The sequence below is a fragment of the Haliotis asinina genome, chromosome 1 (genome assembly GCF_037392515.1).
Source record: "Haliotis asinina isolate JCU_RB_2024 chromosome 1, JCU_Hal_asi_v2, whole genome shotgun sequence".
Lineage (NCBI taxonomy): Eukaryota > Metazoa > Mollusca > Gastropoda > Lepetellida > Haliotidae > Haliotis > Haliotis asinina.
Genome location: NC_090280.1, coordinates 28,935,871 through 28,954,755, shown reverse-complemented (window position 1 = coordinate 28,954,755; position 18,885 = coordinate 28,935,871). Strand labels below are relative to the sequence as shown.

General features: G+C 41.5%; 1 protein-coding gene across 1 annotated transcript in view; it reads left to right on the top strand.

Annotated features, from left to right (window-relative positions):
• LOC137278167 (uncharacterized) overlaps window positions 1–15,966 on the top strand; it is a 30,487-nt gene extending 14,521 nt beyond the window's left edge. The window contains exons 2-7 of the mRNA XM_067810350.1: window positions 5,195–5,610; window positions 9,333–9,481; window positions 11,303–11,415; window positions 12,330–12,533; window positions 13,257–13,345; window positions 13,948–15,966. Coding sequence (XP_067666451.1) covers window positions 5,435–5,610; window positions 9,333–9,481; window positions 11,303–11,415; window positions 12,330–12,533; window positions 13,257–13,345; window positions 13,948–13,990 — 774 coding nt within the window. The 5' untranslated portion in view covers window positions 5,195–5,434 and the 3' untranslated portion in view covers window positions 13,991–15,966. The remainder of the gene's footprint in view (window positions 1–5,194; window positions 5,611–9,332; window positions 9,482–11,302; window positions 11,416–12,329; window positions 12,534–13,256; window positions 13,346–13,947) is intronic.
• Window positions 15,967–18,885: the final 2,919 nt, after the last annotated feature.

Sequence of the window (18,885 nt, the reverse complement as noted above, 5' to 3'; positions counted from 1 at the left end):
TTCGATTGTCGATGCCACTGTCTATTCAACCATCCATCTACTCACTATTGTATACTCATCATTTCATCAACCAATAAATCCATCCATCCGTCCATCCAGCAATACACTCATCCATCTTTTCATGCCCTAGTATATACCCCTTTATTCACCAAACAGCTCATCCTTGTTTATTCACCCATCCAACCATCTACTAGCTATTCTACACCCGTCATTGCGTTAACAAATTATACATCCATCCATCCACAAAATATATTCATCCATCCATCCACCTTCTAGTGTATATCCGTCTGTTTATCAAGTCCTTCAGGAATTCCATCTGTCTATACCGCCGTCTATCCGTCTATCCATCTATCTACTAGCGATTCTATATTTGCCATTTCATCAAAACCCTAAACCATCCATCAATATACTAGTATATACCCGCATATTTATCAGCTGATCCATCATCCATCCATCCATCTATCCACATCACCGTCTGTTTATCCATCCATCCATTTGACCACACATCTGTAGTCAGCACGACCTACACAAACCCTCCGGGACGATTCATGACAACCGAGATCTTGATCGGCCTGAGCTGGTTATAATGTGTTCGCCCAAAGCGTTATCACATACCTCGTGATCAGCTGAGCCCAATAACAAGGCTGATGAAACCCCCCTGGTCCCTTTATTGCTAAACAGTAATATCAGTAGAAGCTGCTCTCATGTTGTACCGGAGAGGGAGTCGTTGCATTGAGTCAGATAACAACGCTCCCGGCTGTCTGTGCAGTAGCTGAAGACGTCGACGGCCAGCACGGTCGACTCCTCTAGAGCTCTGTGCCCCGACACTCCAGGCTGTGATTACTGACTGACGTTGTACTTAAGGTAGCTAGCGATATTGGAAAGCCTTCGAGACACTGCAAATGATGAGGATTTAAATGCTGTAGGTTCATGTTAAGGGTGCGTTATTGGACACAGAGCATCACAAAGACGGTTGGACCGGATTCTCTGTTAAAGGTAGGGGAGGATGTACTCATGTAGATCCATGTTTACCATTGTTACATTACTGTTACCACTGCAAACCTCAGTAGTTCTTTCCTTTTCTATTTCCTTGTATGCTTGAGGACAACCTGAGGTCATCATTTGAATACTCATATTCTGAGTGAGTGAGTTAGGTTTTACGACATTTATCAATATTCCAGCAAAATCACAGCTGGGGATACTAGAACCAGATGTTGGGACTGGACGTCCTGGATGTTGGCGCATATACAGAATATGGGGAACTATAGATTCAGTTTGGTAACAGTGCTTAAATAATCTGAAGAAACAGATAGAATACCTCGGACGATGCAGTGATGCTACGTAGAATAACCTGCCCTTGGCAATGGTGCGCATTTCACCTTATTTGTCTGAGTTGATATTTTGACTGCCATGCCGTTTATTGTAATATCCCCAATATTTTATCTTCCACTGAATAGTTGCAATGAAAGAGATTAGCCAACTTTCTTTGGACGTTTGGATTCTTTGGATGCTGTTTTTTCACACATATCTTATGAATAACGACTTTTCCAAAGAAGGAGATACTGATTACATGTCCGTGAAGCGGACGTTTGTAAGTATATAAACGCCACAGTTGGTAGACCCACCTGAGGTTTCATCCTCACGTGACGCTAACCCCTACGGACTACATGGGCAGTTGGCCTTCATGCTACCAGATCAAACGTCTTCGAGAGGAATCAGGGGAGAAACCAGTCAAAAAACACACGGGTCGATTATGCAACTTACTGGTTAAAAGGTCCTTACATGGCAAACGCTGTTAGAACTGAATTTTCCACATGCGTTCAATGCACGTGTGTGTGAATATGGCCAAACAGGTTCATACCAATGCTCGTAGGTGTCAACAAATTCTTCTACATAATCTCCGATTCTCTGGACACGCCTTATCTGTAGCTTGCCTAAGCCTGTACGAGAGGGTTCCTCACGACATGTTCAAGCAGCAAGCCCCATGTTGTTAGTATCTCCGATATGTTTAGACAGCATGCATTACAAACAATCGACCTTGTTCACCAAAGGTTGGTAGACTCTTAAATAAGAAGCACCCATAAAGTTGTAAGCTTCATTTTTGACTCACCAACTTCTGGAATGCCAATAAAAAAATAAACGTTTTGACACAGGTATGTTCCAATGTTTTCCCGTATTTGTATTAATTAAATACTGCACTTTTGGAGACTCTTGTCTGATGAAAGATGGTACCATACTATATCCATTTGACCATCACACACATTCATGCAGTACATGAAATCAACGAATATATTTTGCGAGATGTATTATTTGAAGATCATGTGTCTGACATATGAAGTGAAAAAAAGAAATAAGAAACGAACTTTACTTTTTCAACACTGTGTGCATACTTTAAAGGAAATATAAGCAATAATTATTTTTTGTTTCTTGGATGAATTAAAAAAGTTTCGTACCATCAAAGATAGCTGACATAGTCAGTATCAGGTTATCTGTGCGGTTTTCTTGACAGCATTATTTTGTTTGTGAACTGGTGGCCGACATAAAACATACATTTTCATAATTTTATTGAATTAAATCCAAAGCTTGAAGAGAAATGTTACGCCGGACGACGGCTCAGCGTAGACGGTAGTTTCGCTTTCTACTTACTGAAATGTTGTAGTTTTCCTATATTATTTGTTGTCAGAGTTTTCCGTTTTTTGGTTTTGACTTTGTTTTTGTTTATTTTGCTATATTTGCTTCATTTCCGTGGCTTATTCTTTTTAACATTCATTCATTCATAGGGGGTACGTGGCATTCCAACGAAATAATATGACTTGCAGAAGAATACGTGGACCGTGAGTGTTTTCTGTGTGTGTAGTGCTAAAGAACCAGATAAGGGCGGGATTCCATCCGATTGCACCGTCCACCTATTCACCTCCTCTCTTAAAGCTGATCCCAGAGTGAGACATGCACCAATCTGTCATGGTTCTGTACGACGGGATGTTGAATCAGTGCTCCTACAACTCTTATACTGCCAGTCGTGGATGGAATTTATGAGACACAAAGACGGTTAATAGCTGCAACTAGACGCTTACAGATAGTATGTATCGGGCACTTAATGTCCTGCAATCAATATATCATTCGCGATCAGACAGTATCATTAAATCTGCTGTTAATGAGTTCAGTCATTTCAGATGACAGTGCCCCGCTGATGTGATGTCTGACGACCATTACACTGAGGTAATCAATGCACCACAAACTGCTCTATGCTCCATCACAGCGTTAGAGTGCACTGACGCCTTGGTTATGTGTAACAGAGGCGGCCGCTACTGACTGCTTGTAGGGGATGCCTGTAACAGAAGGTACCACTTTAGCAGATATATTTAGCAGGGGCTGCTTTTGACTAGAAGAGAGATATATAGTAGGGCTATTTGTGAGGACTTGTAGGGAGAGATACTGTATATTTAGCAGGGGTTACTTATGAGTACTTGTAGAGAGATGTACTGTATATTTAGCAGGGGCTACTTATGAGTACTTGTAAAGGTATATTTAGCAGAATCTGCTTAGGACACCTTGTAGGGAGCAAATTTAGCCGGGACTACTGATGACTACTTGAAGAGATACGTTAAGCAGGGGCTGATAATGAGTACTTTTCTGAAGATATTAGCAGGGTTTACCAATGAGTACTCGTAAAGAGGTATTAAGCAGGGCCTACTAGTAACTACTCTTAGATATTTAGGAGGGGCTACTGATTACTTGTAGAGAGATATTTAAAAGGAGCTACTAATGAGTACTTTTAGAGAGATTACTTATTATAGGGAGACATCTATCAAGGGTTTTCTATGTTTTCTAACAAGATAGGTACTAGGGACCGACTACATACGGGTAGGCGGGGTACCAAAGATTCTTAGTAGGAGTATATCTACAAGAAGCTAGTTCTGACGCCCTGTCAGGGCGAATATACTTCAGTCTAATTCTGACTACTTGTATGTAGTACATACCACAACTACCTACTTGTACAAACATATATGGGTCATGCTTATGTTGCCATGATCCTCATCCTTGGTGATAACCATTGTTTTCAGCAATACCGTCTTGCAGGGTTATCAGTGTCATCCACGGTCATCCTCACCTTGGGGTTATCCTTGATCTGGCTATCCTCATTCTTGTTAGTCCACCTTCATCCGTGACTATCCCTGTTTTGGGACACCATTGCTCTGGACAGTCACGATTCTTGTTCCCTATATCCTCAGCGTATAAGGCTTGAGCTAAACGCCTTGGACTATAATCTGTATTTCCGTACTTGACCGTAATGCTCTTTGGATACTGGTTTAAATGGGGCCTTGGATCATGTGTCGGGCGCGTGATGGTACTAAATAACATGGTAACCTCGTCCCTTCACCAGTCGTCCCCTACATACCGCAGAATAAAGCTATCTTATCTGAATGATTGCCATGGGTGACTGACAAATGTCATAAATACACGCACCAAAGGGATCCTTCTGCTCAAAGGGTCTCATCAGCTCAGTATAGCACTCCTCACACAAAAAATACAAGTGAAAAAGAGTGTATACAACAATGTTTCATGGTAGCCAAGAACGTCAACCATATTTGATGTTAGCCAAGATTGTCAACCATATGTGATGGTAGCTAAAGGTGGACTGTGTTTGATGATATATAAAATTGAAGAAAAAATAAGAAATGGTTCCTCGATGGAGTCTTATTTAATACAATCAAGTCAACCAGGTGTTGATTGATGTGTGGAGAATACGTGATACGGCACGTATAATTTTGCGTCGGTATTTAAGACTCGTCGCATGTACGAAGTACGTTCGAACTGTAGACATCCTCACTCAGAATATGATGCAAATGCAGCTGTATTTATGTTTTAGTTTATACATACAATCTGTCAACATCAAGGGAATAGGTTTTGCTATGTTTCAGCCTCACGATCACCATTTGTTTGATATCATGCAACTCAAGACGTAAGACGTGACAATAGGAATCGGGTAGTCAGACTCGCAGACTTGATTGATACGACATAATATCCCATTTGCATAGATCGATGCTCATAATTTTAATCACTTTCTTTATTTACAAACCGCCGCCATACAGCTTGCACTGTGTTGAGGGCGGAGTTAAACAACAAACATAAGTGGAATATATTATAAGTAGTAAAGGCATGCCACACATTTAAAATATGTTTCATTTTTCAGATAACTGAGCAGCCCGGATTACTGTCATCGTGAAGCCCCCAACACAGGAGTCCCACCATCTGTTCAATGGGACTGTTGTCATCTTGATGTTCATTCGCCCCTGTACACCGCACACGGGGACGAGGAACGACCACCGCTTATAAGAAGCTGAAGCTCCACGTCCACGATGTCCTTGCTGTGAAGCGTAGAGCCTTGAGCCAGCTGTTTTGTGTGTACATCCGATGTCCTGAGTGGGACACCATGGATTTAGAGGCTGTGAGAGTCTTGGCGTGGCCGGAATTCCTGGCATGCCCAGGCCAGCTTCATCACGCCTTCACGAAGGAGAATGGCCAGTTAACCTACGATGGTCAGTTCGTCTTCGACCTCACTACGCCACTGGCGGCTGAGCAGGCTGGAGTAGGATACCATCTGCAGAAGTAAGTGGGGATAAGTGCGTATGTGTGAGCAGGTGTTTGGCAAATGTCGTCGTCCTCTGATATTTGAGGAGTTTCCAGCTGCGGTTGCAGTTGACTTAAGGTTGTGCTCGATACGGTTTGGTTGCGTTGCGTTGCGTTTCGCTGCGTTGAGATGGTTTGTGCTGTGTTCCGATGCGTTGTGCTGTGGTGCTATATGTTCTCGCACGATATGATTAGGTGCGATAAGTTTGGGTGATTTATTCGGTGCGTTTCGGTGCGTGGAGTGGCGTGGCCCTGTGCGTTGTGATACGTGTTTGGATATGCGTCCAAACAAAAAAGGAAGCGATGGACAGACATAAATGAAACTTGCTATAACCAGCAAATTGCCAGGACACGCAACTCTCTATTTACAGCAACGTGAGCCTTAGCACACCTCAAGCAGGATTCGACCTTTCATAAATGTGATTGATTTTTCTGATGTCAGAACGATGGTATGTTTCTTTGAAGGGCGGGAACTAAACAGACACAACACAAGTGTTGATATTAACCAGGCGCTGGCTGGTACCTACTCGTAAACTCACCTGATGCCATTAAACCAGGAGTGGGTTGATCATTTTAGGTATACATCCCTCTATACCTCTATATTGTTTCTTACAATTACATAGCTTAGATCATTCACGTTACATGACCCCAGTATGAGCTTTGTTTCGTTTCGATCAATACATGTTCATAGTTCCCAGTGTTTTTATCTATCTCGCTCGTTGTCGTGCTTGCCTTTGTGTTTGTTTAAGACCGGCGGTCCAGGATACAGTCAGTTTGTCATGAACACTTGTATCATTAAACTCACGGTCATTTGCATTTGTTTGTGATGGAACAGTCATTTATTATGGGTCGTGTATACGGGGTTTTAGAGGGATCTCAGGCAAAGCAGGAATGATTCTAGTGTAAAACCATCCTGGATGTCTACCCGAGACCTCCTGTCCGAATTCGAAAGCAAGTCTGTGCCAATTCACATTTTTTTATAATAGAATATATCTGATGCTGGTTACCTTACGCAAGGTTTGGTTGTCAGAATGCCGTAGTTATGAAAGTTTATTCCTTTGATGGAATATACTTAACCTGGTCAGCTGTAACAGCGCTATCAGGCTCTGTACATCGACAAAGCCCTGTATTTCGATTAGGAGGCAAAGTAACTTAGCAGCTGCATGACCAGTTGTGACTGAATGTTGCTTTGCTTGACCAGTTGTGATATTATGCCAGCTGTCAGGTGCAAGTTAGGTGGAGTAAAATAAAATCAAATATACATTGTAGAATATTTTCGAATTTTTGTGAAAACTAGAAGCAAATTATGGCAACTTTCACCATGCTATAATGACATAGTGTGAATCGTGATGTAAGCACATTTTGGTTATTAATTAAAGCAGTTCACTAATTATCATGCATTTCGTAAAAAGGATGTAAAATGGTCTAAATCAATATATCCATTTCGCTTCAGAAATGGCAAAAAAGGAAACCTCTCGCTAACTCAGTCTTTTTTAAGAAATGAATGTCGACTTCTTTATTGTGAATTATTGTGATTTTGATAGTTTGTTTACATTTCGGAATACTAGTTTTTTACATGATCTGTGATTCCAAAAGTGCAGTTTCGTTAAGTTTAAGGTACTAGCGATCTGTGTTCGATGGCCACTGTCCGGCATCAGGAGACGGCGTTAATACTCTATAGCAATGGTCCTGCAGCCAGATTCCCCTTTATAGATTGTACTGAGGACGCATTGAAGGTATGGCTAATTGCCTTCACCCCTGATTGACAGTTACAATACATCTCACTCAGTCGCCTTTAGATATATCTAATTACAGGCCATGGTGTCTGCTGGGAGATTACACCTCAGATTCATCCTGGACAACTGGCAATGCGATCTGACGTATTGAAGGAGTCGGCCTCCTCATCTTCCCAGCTGAAATAGTTGTTGGATTCACGGAAAGCTCCAAGAAACTATCGCCCTTACTTAGGCACACTCTCCACTTGAAGCTATTGTGGTCTGTGGCCATCAACACATAAGGCCTATGTCTTGCACTAACATCTCACCATCAAGCTTCTATTGGCTGCAGCTTTCCCAGTGAATTTCTTCAATATTGTCTTTTGTAAAAATCCGCGTGTAAATGTCCTATCTTCTACCACCATACCTACTTAAAACTTATATAACCCAGCTAAAAGTTTCTACCGCCTATTCATTCCCACTTGCTTCTAAATTTATCTTCTACAGGTGTCCCCAGTAATAGTTCTATCTTCTATTATTAACATTTAGTTTACATATTCTGTCTTCACTAACCATAAATATTGCATAACCATACCAACTTAATGTTTCTATCGTCTCCTCGTTATCAACTTCCAATTTGAATGGTCCATATAATATAATTATCCCAGTCTAGTGCTTTTATTCGCATTACATAGTGTAACATTGTCTTAAAAATATTACACTGCAGTACCTTCCACTGGCGAGTAATTAGTTGAAATATTGTGTGTTCTATAACCATCCCACCAAAATGCGTCTATCGTCTCTTTGTTACAAACACCCAAAGTGTTACAAACACCCAAAGTAACTCAACGTCATTTAACCATTCCCACTTCCAGAAGTGTCAATCCTTGATACTGAATTCTATGGAGATAAGTGAAAATTGTAATGTAAGAACTGTTTTGTAATTCCAAGTTTAAGCAAACCGGGCGGAACATTTGATATGGCAGAAAATGGACCCAGCGCTTCACGATATGCGAATTAACGATTTATGACGTTGTGACTTGAAGACATTAGACGAGGGTCTGCTTGCCACCAAGTTCAAATCTGTTCACTGAATGATGAATTTGATCGGTATTGATTTTCATCAAATGAAAAGTTTCCGTAAAAGTGTTTGCCTCAAACTTTACGCTGCCGGTATCCTTTCATGGCGTTCATTTTGTCTACAGACCATTCCTTGGGGAATGAGCCTTAGAGTACACAAGTTACAGAGAGTGTTGATGTTGTTGATTGGCATCAACCGTCGAGTGTATCCTCCGTCTGTAAGAGCAATATGCATGTAATGTATCAATACAAACGTGTGGGATAATAGTAAGTCGGTCTATTGTGGTAAAGCTGTGTAAGATTGTGTCAAGCCCGATATTAGTATTTGTGGATATGGTTTCCATCAAGATTGCTATCGATTTGTCTCCTAACATGATGTATGGCTGTTCGCTGTGGTGTTTGTATGATAAATGATTAATATGATTCACGTATTGCATCTTTGAGAACAAGGTTCGCTCTTTTGTGATTCAATTGTTTTGTGAATTAATAATGTTTGCACAGAATGTCTTCCTATATCAGAACGGTCACAGTAAACAGGATCTGGACAGCTAAGTAGGGGTTGTGATTTCAACGGAGCACGACTAAACAGGCTTTGTCAGGTCAACACCACATCAGAAATAAGCAAGACTTGTCACATCACCACAGCACAACTGAACATCGCTTCACATCACATCAACATACTAGAGCTTAACAGGGCTTGTGCGTGCGTGTATGGATGGTTGGATGCAAGTATGTGTTTGAGTGCGTTTGCATGTGTGTCTGTGTTTGTGTCTACACACATTTTCGGTTTTCTTCACGTATGTTTTCACGTATGTCTTCACGTATGTTGAGGCAGACATCTGAAGTTGACTGAATGGAACAGTTCTCTAACGAACTAGATAACATACGATGCGCATTCCTTTCCAGAAATGAAATAATTTTGATAATCCACAACGAGGCTGAGATGACGTCACTTCTTGGAGACCTGCTAAGGAAGCTCCTGCTCATGCGCATCACAGTCCTCCACACGGAGATCTCCAGTAAATACAGCGTGGAGACCATCTCAATACTGGAAGGTACATATAGGCTGGACTGTGATCTCAATACTAGAATTTACAGCCTAGACACGATCTCAGTACTGGAAGGTACATATGGGCTGAACATGATTCAGTACTAGAAGGTACATATAGGTTAGACATGATCTCAATACTGGAAGGTACATATGGGCTGGACATGATGTCAGTACTGGAAGGTACATATGGGCTGGACATGATGTCAGTACTGGAAGGTACATATGGGCTGGACATGATGTCAGTACTGGAAGGTACATATGGGCTGGACATGATGTCAGTACTGGAAGGTACATATGGGCTGGACATGATCTCAATACTGGAAGGTACATATAGGTAAGACATGATCTCAATACTGGAAGGTACATATAGGCTGGACACGATCTCAGTACTCGAAGGTACATGTAGGCTGGACTGTGATCTCAATACCGGAAGGTACATAGAGGCTGGACATGATCTCAGTACTGGAAGGTGCATATAGAGTGGACATGATCTCACTATTGGAAGATAGATGTAGGCTAGACATGATCTCAACGCTCAAAGGTACATGTAGGCTTGACATGATCTCAGTACTTGAAGGTACATATAGGCTAGACATGATCTCAACGCTCGAAGGTACATGTAGGCTGGGCATGATCTCAATACTGGAAAGTACATGTAGGATGGACATGATCTCAGTACTGGAAGGCACACTTAGACTGGACATGATCTCAGTACTGGAAGGTACATATACGCTAGACATGATCTCAGTACTGAAAGATCTCAATGGCTACATGCAGTTTGGGTGTATCGTATACCGAGGATATCTTACTGCTAGAACTCGAATAACGACCTTATTAAACATCCTCTCTACACTAGAACTTTAGATACACCACACATATTATTCCAAAGCAGGAAGCAAAAAAGGTTAAAAATAGCATGGATGTCATCTCAGTACCAGAATGTCATCGAATACATTGAATACATTGAAGAGTTAATCTCAGTACCAGAGCACCAAGTACACCACAAAAAAGAAAATAGAGCACAAGGTGGAGATTCGTGAATACTAGGTCAAAACTTGCGTGGAGATCCCCTCAGTACTGTAAGGTAAAGTATAGCATAAAGATCTTCTCAATCACTAATGGTAAAATACAGCGAAAAGTTCATCTCCCTCTGATCAGAAGTGTTTACTCATCAAAATGATACAGCTTCTCAGCATGTGTTATCACATAAGTACCCCATCCACAGAAAAAGTTTATATGACTGAATGAGTATGTTCTTTTCGTCGCTTTTAGCCATATTTCAGCAATATCGCGGATGAGGACGCTTGAAATGGGCTTCACACATTGCACCCATGTGAGGAATCGAACTCAGGGCTTCGGCGTTACGAGCCAACACTTTAACCACTTGGCTACCTCACCGCTGCAAAGGTTATATGACAATAGTGGTATGACGACCAAGTGTAAACTAAATCGTCACGCAAAAGGCGAACATCAGTATATATTAAGTGTAACTATCAAAACAAAACAGAGAAATCGTAGAACTTTCATTTCGCAGCCACGCGAAAATCGATGATTTATCCCTAGAACTACATCAATAAACTGGATTTATCTGTCGATGTTTGGCTGCTATGAAGAAAAACGGAGCACGGTTATTTATGAATAAATCGACAAATCCATCTTCAACATGCCTCTTAGCTTTCAGACAATTTTTGTCAAGAGCTCCACAAACACTGATGTTGACCTTCTTGAAATTAATACACAGCTAAAGGTATACCATGGAAACATTTCACAGTTTCAATTTGTTAATGCAGAGTGGGAATATACAAGGAAATGTTTCTGATTTCAGATGAGTTTGCCGTTCTGATCAACACCAGCCACCCGTCCATCATAACGAGGTTAGGTGATGGGCTCAAGTGCGCGGCACTGCGCATGTCAAGATGCAGGAAATTCTGCTTTGAGGTGGGTAAGTATGTGTATTGGGAGTAGACTAGTCCACAGAGAGTACGGTGCTGTACTTCATAAGTCTCACAAAAATTATTTGTTAACTGTTTGAGGTATGAAAATTAATAACATCTACTTCAATGAGTACTGTCTCGAGGATATTTCGATCGGCATACAAACACAGACAACCAGCAACCCTGATAACTTGAAGATTCCAGATTTGAATCGAATGCCTAGCAACCAATACTGGTTAACAGTTAATGTCATGTACTGAAGAATGAACCCGCGTATCTTGAACACGAGCGATTATACAACTTGTATTCCAGGATATACAATGTTCTATATACAAACAACACCTCCAGGTAAAGGATGCTTGTCGTAAGAGATGACTATCTGGGTTTATTAACACATGTCATCGTATCCCAATTGCGCAGATCGATGCTCATGTTGCTGACCACTTGGTCTGACTGACAGACCGCACCATACAGATGAGATATTGCTGAGCTCGGTGTTAATGAACAAACCAACCACCAAATATTCAGGCTAAATGAGCAGTAACTGTTGACAGCAATAAGGGTCATGCTTTGCAAAGTCATAGGCTGTCTCGGGTTTGTGACTGTAATGTAAAAGTACACGAAGCATCTCCTCGTTTTAGTACTCTCTGTACGACATATGTCATATTTGGGATTTCACTTCCTCAGTAAAGTACAACTTCTAGTACTTTTTTGGTTGAGTCCCATCCGGGATATGAACCCGCACCCTCAGAGTCAGGCACCTAATCGTCAGCACACAAAGTCTGCCGCCTAATCCGCTCAGCCACCGGTGGAAGTCGCGGTGGAAGTCGAGGAAGTGAAATCCCAAATATGACATATGTTGCATTTGACCACTTCCTAAATGGCATCGCGTAATCATACTCTCTTTACGTTCACTAGCTGGACATGTCCACATCCCTACATGACTGGTACGCCGAGCACAAAGAAGCCATCACGAGCTGTGACGACATTCACCAAATGAAAGTGAGACGCGCGAGACTCTACGTGACGAATCACACCATCTACAGCCATTGTTTCGACTGCAAGCCTCACTGGTGGTTGTGTTTGTGTTTCTGCTGGCTGCTCTCGGCTCCATGCTATATGGTAAATGTCCATCTCATCATTCAGCTGGGATCAGGGAACTTCCTTATTGAATTATACACATTCGGTTGCGGTTAACGTGTTCTGTGATCATGGAAATTGATGCTTATCATGTGACACAAAGCGTGAAACATTACTGTAGACATGGGGTGTTTCAGAATCTAAATGTGTTTGCTATTAATCACATAAATCATTCGGATATCAGCGGAAACATGAGGACAATTCTACAATGAACATATTATAGTATGTATAATTTCGATGAATGAAGAGGGTTGCATAAACTGCGAAGTAGATGTTAGCTCTACTTTAACCCCTCTTTCGTGGGTGCGTTTAGTTATACGCCGCACACAGCAATGTTACTGCTTCATGACGGCGGTCTGTACATGATCGAGTCTGGAAAGGACAATCCAGTGATCAAATGCATAAACATAGATATACGCAATGGGGAACCGATGACATGTGTCAGCCAAGTCGGATTTTCCAACTGTCGGAATAGTTTTGGCATAGTGATCATCAATTTACGTATGTGAGATACGATGGCATGCTTCGTCGGAGTCAGGAAGCTTGACCGCCCGAGATCGAAATCTGCCTGATTCGTAATGATGCATTACTACAATTAAGGCCAGATGCCTCTCTGCCCCACAACCAGTGATGTTTCTGTTGAATGAGAGAATACTTGCGTAATGCATTGACATGGTAACAATTGTACAACGACGTCTGTTTCAGTCTTACCGGAAGCTGACATGCACTGACATCTATGTTGAAATACACGGGGAGATAACTCCAGCAAAATGTGTACAAGATGAAAGTAGCAGGTGGGCAGTAAGCCGATCTTTCCATGCACATGGTGAAGATGAAATAATGGTGTAAAATTCTTAATTTTAAGTGTATTCATAACAAAATATTTGTCTCATATATTTCTCTTTAAATATATTGGAACCTGTTGCTGATCACAGGGGATAGTTTGTTCCACTTTCAATGATTTCACCTAATCAAATTCACAGTTCAAACCTATGTTAAATATATTTTTATGGGTATTTGGAAAACAGAGTATTGCCATCACTATATACACACAGGCGCGCGTGCGTGCGTGCGTGCGTGCGTGCGTGCGTGCGTGCGTGCGTGCGTGCGTGCGTGCGTGCGTGTGTGTGTGTGTGTATGTGTGTGTGTGTGTGTGTAAGCATGCAATCCAGGAACACGAAGTGACATATCATTAATTAGCCCTGAAAGTTTTATTTTATTTTCATTTCACATTTTTTATGCAAATAAAACCAATCTGAACGCATCGTTATGCATACTATCTTTTAATGGGAAGGGTTTGGCTGAATGGAATAAAATGTCCATCGCAGAAAAAGATAATTTTCAGCTGGTATCCCAGAGGATTTGTTAAATCTTATTTAAAGTTTTGTTGTTCCAGAGTAGCAGTAGATTCATCACGCCGGTGCTACCAGACGGTCTGACGTTGTGTGGAACAGATGACAGTTTTTGTAATCAGTGAGAGCTGGACAAGTATTTGTGGAAATATGCAATGAGGATAAAACAATGGTGCCAATGTTCAACCTCGGAGCAGCAGTGACCAGACACTGAGAACTTTTTTACATCAACTAGCGCGGCCAATGCTACCAACTCATCTGGTCGTGACACTTTACCAACGTCTCAAGGTGATCACCATCCGTCTCACAGGTGGTGTCATATTGAAAGAAAAAAGTGTAAACTGTTTCTAAGACAAGGCCACCAGACCGCGAGAACCCACTGACATAAAACAATATCTGTCTCTGTTTCCATCTGATGTGGTCGTGAAATCTTCACCAACATCTCTAAAATCATCATATGCATCTAAGGTGATAAGTCATCTGAAAGGAAGGAGCAAATTATTTTTCAAACATTGTGACACATGATCGTGAGAACTCCTTGACATCAACTGACATGGTCACCGTAACCATTCGATGTTATCGTGACTTCTTCACCAACGTCTCAAGAACAATGTATCATACTAGATGATACGTCCTATTGACAATATGACCAGACCATGAGAACGTCTTGACATCAACCAGCTTTGTCATAGTAACCACCTGTTTGTTATCATTACAATATACATATTGTTTAAGAAAGAGTGGCTAAGTGTAAAAACAAGTGACGGATGGTTATTCAGTTGCCAATGCCCCATAAGACTTGAAGCATTTTCTCTATAAGTAAGACGAGGACCAATTCCTAATATTAGTTAGTGCCAGGGAAAAAGCGTAACAGTATTATTCATCCTGGATTAAGAGTGACACGTGTCCGTATATTCCCATGGTGTGGCGCTGAACATCGCTGAACAATGCATAGCATTGTATTTGAATTTTTTGTCCAGGATTGGCTGGTTGATTTATTGCTTATCGGTCTATATGGTCGCAGTCTGTAAATAATCGAGTCTGGACCAGACAGACCTGCGAGCAACAGCATGGGCATCGATCTACGCATGTGGGATCCATCTGTCAACCAGGTCAGCGACACTGACCACCCGATCCCGTTTGTCGTCTTTTGTGACAAGCATGTGTTACTGAAGACGCATTCTAGCACAGATCTTCCCCGGTCAGCATGACAAAAGAGAACGTTTGTACTGTACATAGACATGCTTTCTAGAAGAACCTCTAAATTTTCTGTTATTTATACATGTTCCTATGAACCTAACCTAAATCAGTGCATACATTGCAACGTTACAGGTATGTAACGTTCTACGAATACTTTATCATCATGTCTGTATCCTTCCAGTTTGAAAAGCACACGTTCTAGAAACGTCATGTATGGTGTTTCGAAAATGTGAAAAAAATGAACAAAATCAACATTGAGGAAAACAGTCATACAGCCACTGTTATTGAAATACTAGGCAGCTGATTTAAGTTCATGTAGCACTCTCAACGTAATGGACACACACACACACACACACACACACACACACACACACACACACACGTAAACTCGCTCATGTTCAGTGACACAGCGACACAGTTTCCCTCAGCTCTGAATAGAAAAGGCCGGCTTTCCTCAGAGCATACGACTCTGGCAGTCACATCGCTGTCACTGACGTCCACTATCAAAATACCATCGTGTGTATGTGTGTGCGTGCGTGCGTGTGTGTGCGCGCGCTTGTGTGTGTGTGGATGTGTGGGTGTGGGTGTGGGTGTGTGGTGTGTTTGAAGGAGACAACAAACGTTAAATGTTACAAGTGTTCAACAAGCGGTCGCTCTCTTCCACTTGCCCACTGAGGACAAAAATGTTGCCCACTTTCATAAATATCAAACAGAGCGCTGGAACATGACCGTATTCCGGCCACCAGTTTCGTAATGGATACCATTACTACCTTTATGATGTCTGATGGATTACTCTGTTTTTGTTATTTTGCTTTGGATGCTCTAATGCTTTTAACAGATGCAATAAACGTGATCACTGGTAAGTCTTTAAGTCGCTTTTAACAATATTCCATCAATGTCAAGGACAGGCAGTTGGGTTCACACACTGCACCAATTAGGGGTGACTATAGAGGGGAAACAACTACCGCAATAGCGACTGTCTTTTGCAAACTACTATTGTGATAGTGATAATCTGTTGCGAGAAGTATTGTGATACTATTGCAGTAGTTTTGTTCCCCTTGAACTGTTTCATTTGAAGTAATTTTCCAACCGAATGCATGGTTTATGTGAAACAAAAAACAAGTGAATAGTTTCAGTCTTTTATTTGACAACTGACAAAGCGCTTGAAACCCAGATCACATAAGCAGTTTAAACATAAACTCAGTGAAATTGCAAGTCTGCATCCAAACGTTATGCATTTTGCGCTGCTCGGTTATCAACTGAAGTTAAGTAATATACTACCGATAGTCACACATGCTGTCGATGCATCGATAGCAATCCGTTTCTATCATCGATTAATTGCTGTTAGAGATTCAATAATTCCAATGAATCGTTACAGCCCTATTATCTATATGGAAAACCGAACCCAGACATTTGGCGTGATGAGCGAAAGCTTCGGTCACATATACAGAAAGGGTTATATTGTCCATGGTGAGGTTTTGAGCTTAGTGGTACTATATGGCGGCTATTTTTCATGGCAGTGAGCACAACGTGCACTGTATTTGATATTCATCGATCTCTACACCCACTGCAAAATTGACGACAGGTTAATGTTGACAGTATCGAGCTCACCTCAATCCTGAATGGATCCCGAACACAACCACAGGGCTCATATCTCCCCGCTGTGAAACAGATAGAATACTGCAAAAGTGGGTGTTTAACAATACTCGCTCATCGGATTATTGAACGCGCCCTGGTAACGAGGACAACAGAGGATTTTGATTTCAAAATTAGGAAATTAACTTCACTTCCATTTAATAATGTTGCAATCGTTATTCAGATGCCCGTACTTGTTATTCATACAGATAAGCTGTGTAACTGTTTGGTATAAATCCGACGACAGCGCGATACAAGACACAGATAATTCCTTTGTGTTGCATGCATGTTGTATATATTTGCATACTTTTCCCACAACCACAGAAACACACGTGCGTGCTGGTGATATGCTATTGCTGCATCGCCTGATCATTTCCTCGCTAGTCCACTCCCTGACTGGGTGTTATCATTTATTTTCTCAGATTGTATGTACGTTTATCAATAGCCCCAGGTGTTTATTTTAATATAAGTTAAGCTAAAACGAGTGAGTGAGTGGCTTCACGCTATTTTGGGCAATATATTAGTGGAACATCATAAGGGGATTCCCACTTTGAACCGATGTGAGGAATCGAACTAGGGGCTTCGGCTTCACGAGCGAAAGCTTGGGCCACTGGACTACTGGACGCTGTATTTGATTGTACTTATCTGCTTGATGACGTCATCTGATTGAATTCCAAAAACACTAACCTTCAAAAGTACCTATATCTACTTGTACCTATTAACAACTTTGACAGCGGTAAAGTAAAGGCGTTTTGACAATAGGAAGATCAAGTGATCGTCCGCAACATCTGTGCCCTCTCCATGATTCCACACCCAGTAGAGAACTTGAGTGATAGAAAATATACCTGCACATATTTGACGGCAAATGTTTATGGTAGCAATTGTTATTGCACAGTGTGTGTGGTTTTGATTCGCGGCATTACGGCATGGTTGTCAGACCAATATGTTCCTAGCTGAGACGCTACATTATTATCTACATAAAGAAGACAAGACTGGGCAGGTCGTAACTATGTACAGCGACAAATCAAAGGCAAAACGTTTTTAAGGAGCATTACGGCGCACATCATCAAATTACTTCACGAATATTGTTCTTGTGTTGTCCTTTGATTGTGTTCATGGCTGTAATGCTGGTGTATGCCTCCGAGCTAACAGGAATACGTCACGTATCATTTAAAACAATTACATCTCCCCGGTATTACATACAGGTGCAGTGAAAGGAATCAAGTCATCTATACTCCTTCCCATCACGAAACACAAACCATTTACATGAGAAATAAATGTACGACAGTACTTGCGAGTATAAATCGCAGGTATGTTTTGTACGTCACTTTACGTCGTGTGACGTGACAATATGGCGTTAACGCGCACTGTAGAACGCCATGTGACAGAGCAGCTGATACAGCGATGTCATGCATTGTCTGCGATCTGGTATGTGAGTGGTGGAAGCAAAGTCGAAACTCTTTAAGACAGGAAATGCCCCAAATCAGAAACAGACACTTTGTTTGTATCCATTAGTTTGGCCCTATAAAGGTGAATCGTTCCACATGATAAAGATGAAACAAGTTATCATAACATATCAAATTAACCTCTGTTTTCTTATTGTATCGGGACACGGAGTCAGACATAGAAGGTGTAATGATATGTTACTGTAGACTCTAATGGAGTTTTATTATGTTTAAAAAGGTCTTCCGATGCTCTGTGTAGGTTCCAGTTATGATGAGGTTCACATACGGAGGTTTGCTTAACGTAAGTATACAAGTGTATTGTGAGGTTCACTGTACGTAACGGTACAGGTGTATAGTGAGGTTCACAGACCGTGAGTGCACATGTGTATAGCGATGTTATCAGTACGTGAGAGTACAGGTGAATAGTGGGATTCACAGTACGTAACGGTACAGGTGTATAGTGAGGTTCACACTGCGTTAAGGTACAGGTGTACAGTGAGGTTCACATTACGTTACTGCACAGGTTTATAGTGAGGTTCACAGTTCGTGAGGGTACAGGTGAATAGTGAGGTTGACAGTACGTAAGGGCAAAGGTATGGTCAGGTAAGCTTAAAGTAAGGGTATGACTTTTTTGCATGCCTTGCGTTCGATCCTCATCTATCAGTCATAGAATTCGCAAGGAGTAAAACGCTTTCACGTCAG